The sequence below is a fragment of the Mustela putorius genome, unplaced genomic scaffold (assembly GCF_011764305.1).
Source record: "Mustela putorius furo isolate JIRA1106 unplaced genomic scaffold, ASM1176430v1.1 tig00537295_pilon_pilon_pilon, whole genome shotgun sequence".
NCBI lineage: Eukaryota > Metazoa > Chordata > Mammalia > Carnivora > Mustelidae > Mustela > Mustela putorius.
This window is the reverse complement of record NW_025422433.1, coordinates 1,581,298-1,586,087: the sequence shown is the minus strand read 5'-3', so window position 1 is coordinate 1,586,087 and position 4,790 is coordinate 1,581,298. Positions and strand designations below refer to the sequence as shown.

The 4,790-nt window shown below is 40.3% G+C and overlaps 1 protein-coding gene across 1 annotated transcript; it reads right to left on the bottom strand.

Moving 5' to 3' along the window:
• Nucleotides 1–899: 899 nt before the first annotated feature.
• On the bottom strand, nt 900–1,838 carry LOC101675623 (putative olfactory receptor 2B8). Its single transcript, XM_004780004.2, has one exon. The coding sequence runs from the start codon at nt 1,836–1,838 to the stop codon at nt 900–902; it is 939 nt and encodes a 312-aa protein (XP_004780061.2).
• Between the last annotated feature and the right edge of the window lie 2,952 nt (nt 1,839–4,790).

The following is a 4,790-nucleotide window of genomic DNA, read 5'->3' as shown; positions in this document are numbered from 1 at the left end:
GTCCGGGGCTCGGCAGCTGCTGCTCAGCGTATCAGCAGCAATGCACCAGGCCCTGCCCCTGTGTGACAAGAACACCTCACACAGGCTGCATAGAACCACTGTCACACTGCTCACATCACACCTGGACTGATATCTGAATGGCTGTATCAGAAGTGATGTTGCCAAATTTCTCATCCATCTAAAAGTATGCTGTTCCCACAGATGCCCACCTAATTCTGTGAAAAGGCAATGATACAGTCAATCTATGGACCTGGTAATCCGGCCATGATCCAAATGCAAGAATAAGTGACCCTCCTCCAGAAGTTACTACAAAATGCTAAAATGTTAACCTTTCTTACAGCGCATTAGTGGTTCCTATTCTTATTTTGCCTATGCCTTCATATCATGGACATAAATGTCCTTTTGCACTTAGAAATGGAATAGGATTCCCAAATGGAAGTGAAATATGAAAACCTGTGGAGCTGTCTAAAATATGAATGTGAGGAAGAGCTCGGGCAGCCAGGTGGGTGCACGTGGTGAGTGCCCGACACGTGATTCCAGCTCAGGTTGTGATCTCAGTGTTGTGAGACCAATCCCAGCATCAGGCTCTGCACTCAGGATACAGTTTGCTTGAGATTCTTTCTCCCTCTCCCTATACCCCTGCTGCTCATGTGCTCTCTTTCTCAAATTAAATAATAAATCCATATATAGATGCAAATGATCTAGGAACAAAAATCAGCCTCTCTGGAAGTTCTGTGGATCCATGAACTTGGATTTGAGCACTCATTTGCTCCAAAAAATGAGGTAAGTAAATTCCCTTGAGACTTATCACAGGAAATTTGAGATGATCCACGTAGGTCACAAACATCTTAATCACTCTGGCATTCAATGTGTTCCATCAAAGGGTCTTCCCTGCCCAGTCATCTGGAGTCCTGGCCCCTGCAAAGTACCTTCTTCATTGCCCCCGTCACATCCTTGTTCCTCAGTGTATATATGACGGGGTTGACCGTGGGGGTGACGATGGCATAGAACAGAGAAACAAACTTGACCTGATCCTGGGAGTAGTTGTTGCTGGGCTGGAGGTAAGCATAGATGGCCGTGCCATAGAACAGGGAGACCACTGTGATGTGGGACCCACATGTGCCAAACGCTTTCCTCTGCCCTGCAGATGACTTTATTCTTAAGACCGCCCTGACGATCTGACCATAGGAGAAGATGATTAATGCCACAGGTATCAGGAGAATGATCACACTGGCAAAGAAGAGCTCAGACTCATTCACAGTGGTGTCTACACAGGCAAGCTTGAGCAGTGCGGGAATCTCACAAACAAAGTGGTCTATTTTATTTCTCCCACAAAGTGGTAAAAGGAAGATGAGCACTGTCTGCAACAGGGAGTTGCCAAAACCAATGAACCATGACACAGAAGCCATGAGGGCACAGAGACGGGGGTGCATGATCACAGTGTACTGCAGGGGCTTGCAGATGGCTGCATAGCGGTCAAATGCCATGACCCCTAACAGAATGCATTCCGTGCATCCCAGCCCAAGCGAGATGAAGAGCTGAGCTACACAGCCACCAAATGAGATAGACTTGTCTGTTGTCCGGAGATGAACCAGGAATTGCGGGACACTGCTGGTCGTGTAACACAGGTCCAGAAAGCTTAGGTTGGAGAGGAAAAAGTACATGGGAGTCTGAAGATTTGGGTCCAGTTGGGCCAAGGCAATGATGGTGGTGTTTCCCAGCAGAGTGAACAAATAGAAGATCAGGAGAACCACAAAGAGGACTAGCTCCAGTTGAGGCCGGTCAGAGAACCCCAGCAGGAAAAACCCCGTGAAAGAACTGCCATTCTTCTGTTCCATACTCTGTTAGCACATGTTTCCTGCCTGTACCAAGCATTTAGCAACTTTTAAAAGAAATCATAAAAAAAAAGAAGTTGGTGGTGGGGGAGGTGGATCTGTCATAAGACATGGCCACAGAATATTAAAGGTAGTACTTAAGTAAATGACTGAAATTGACATAGCTTATACCAATTTAGTTCCACATTATCATGAACAGTGAATCATTAATACATAATTTAAGAAAATGAAATAATGGACATTGTGTTGCCATCAGTCATAAATATTAAAAGTCTTTCAGTCTGAGCTTAAAGACACTTAAAGTACTATAAGTTTGTACATACATTCTAGAAAGAATGGGGATGAGGGAAAAAGAGGGAGAACCATCAGGAAGAATCAGAAAGAAGGAAAGAAAGAGAGACTTTACTGTAAATACATATTTCATGATTGTACACAACTGGATTTCTACACACCTCACATGCAATAAAATAAAACATAATTGCAAAAATACACTCAGATATAAGAATTTATTAACTGGAATGTACATATACAAATAATTAATTACATTCAAAATATCATTAATAGTTCTGCATATGAACATTGTATGTATTAGAGAGATACAGTATCTCTCTAAGATACTAAATTTATAAAAGCTACAGGTTTGTTCGGATTTTTTTCGTATGGTAATAAAACAACTAAATACTCAAATCAGAGAGAACCTGAAAACACCACCACCATTCAATTACACTGCTTAACTTTTGTCCTAAAGATGCTTAAAATCATGGTAACAGTATAACCAGAACTCTGAAAAATTCCTTGGCCCTGCATAGTCAGGGGGGATCAGAACTCTAAAATCCACTGGCCATGACATTCCTCTTCCTTCTGCAGATTTCTGCTTCAAACAGTACCAAATAGAGCACATGAAATTCCTAAAAAACGGGGGATTATCCACTGCCAACATTCTACTCAGAATAAACATTTTAAAAATTTACCCAAAGGTGTAATCTATGTACAAAATGTAATGTTCTGCTTCACTCCCTATGGTAAAACCCCTATGCTAAAATATTTAAATAGATAAATATATAGAGATAAGGACAAATATATTCTCAAAGCAATGACAAGTAAATGCCTATAATGGAAACCTTTAAGTACAACACAGAAGGTCATAGAACAGGATATTCGGGTATTATCTAAAATCTCAGATACCCGTCCACATTAGGTTAGTACCTTTTCGAAGTTGTCTTGCAGAGTTAATGATACTGAATCAGACACATTACCAGTGCTCGGGTGAGTCTGATGACCCTATACTTCCAGCTGCTTAGTACTGAAGAAGCAGTTATAAACCAACCAAAGAGGCTCAGAAAATGAGTGTTTCAGTTCTTTCATGTTCAAATGCTTAGGCATACAGTTCATTTCTTGTTCTTCTGAGACTAAATATCTGAATCAGGTTTCAGGGCAGACCCACTAGTGTGTGAAAGGAATTGGTACAAAACTGGCATAAAGTAAGTATTTATGGAATCAGAATAGAGGATAAAGTATTTCACATTATTTTTTACTTCCTTGGATTTCCTGTAGAGATGCATTCAGTTAAATCCACAAAAAAAAATAAATAAATAAACCTATCCACAAAACATTCTTAATGGAATTAATTATAAAAGTTTCTGAGACAGTGTAAATGTGCAAAACAGGGAATGTGCCCAGACTCACACCTGCTCAGAAGAGCAAATAAACCACAGTCAGTTTCATGCACACACGCACAAATACAGATAAATTATCTGAAAGAAATTGCTGGCATTTTCAAGGTGTCTAATGAAGGCATTACTCACCAAAGTAAAGAGGACAAAAGGGAAATGTTAACTCATCCAAGGAAAACACCAGTATCATATTGTACCGTCACAATACATAGTGACATATTTTAACATTATCTTATCAATAAGGACTAAGAAGGAAGGGAAGAGAAGACAAAACTGTGGTGAGCTGAACTTGCACAAATGGTTTCCTTCTTTTCTGGATTACATACGCATGTGTATGTATGTATACATATATCTAAAGAATGCTGAATGGCTTCTATCCGAAAGGTACAAAAATGAATATGATTTTCCATTGAAAAATAAAGCATCAGGCAAAGGAGATGCCCACTAAAAGAGACAGAAAGAATGGGATTGTCTGTGGAGGTTACAATTGCTTCCAGTGCCTTCCTGGAGAGAACCCTGGGAGGGAACAGGAATACTCTTGTCATAGTCCACCGTCTTTTTTCTTTCTTTCTTTCTTTTTTTTTTTCACATTACATCTAGGAAAACTATTCCCCTTGAGCAGCACTGGACGTGAGAAAGAGCAGCCTGCATACTGCATTCTTCGGATCTCAACAGCTTGAGCTGCTGATCCGGCTCACTTTCCTCCCTCCACCTCCCCCGCTCAGCCTCCGTCCCTCGCCAATCTCTGTGCACCACCACAGAACACATCTTCCCAGAGAAAGGACATGCGTAGCCTAGGGTTAAATGAAAAACTTCATTTTTTCTACTTCTTACCACGTAAAGACCGTGTGAGTAGACTAAAAACCATCATCTCTATGGAGGTAGGTATCAAATGCCTGACTGCAGTAAGAGACATTCATTCCTCTTGGACAAACTATGTAAATAATCCTGGCTGGACAGGAGCAGTAAACACACCCATCCTATGTAAGGAGCACGGAACGCCATCTCTAGCAACTACCATGATGTGAGACTGTAGAGACAACTCCAGTTACAAATCCACACATAAATTATTATCTTGCATATAAAACAATACATCCTTGAGAAAAGCACAGGTTATACATTGAGAGAGAAAAGAGTTATTTGGTGAAATAAAAATAAATAGATTCTACAAAACAGAAACAATGGCATTTTACATAATAATCACCATCTAAAAACAATAAAGTGGGAAATGACATCTCAAAAATAAACAATTATACAATAAAAATTAAGAGAACAGACATCT

Coding starts and splice junctions, on each gene's coding strand:
- LOC101675623 (XM_004780004.2), bottom strand. CDS start 1,838: ATGGAACAGAAGAATGGCAGTTCTTTCACGGGGTTTTTCCTGCTGGGG.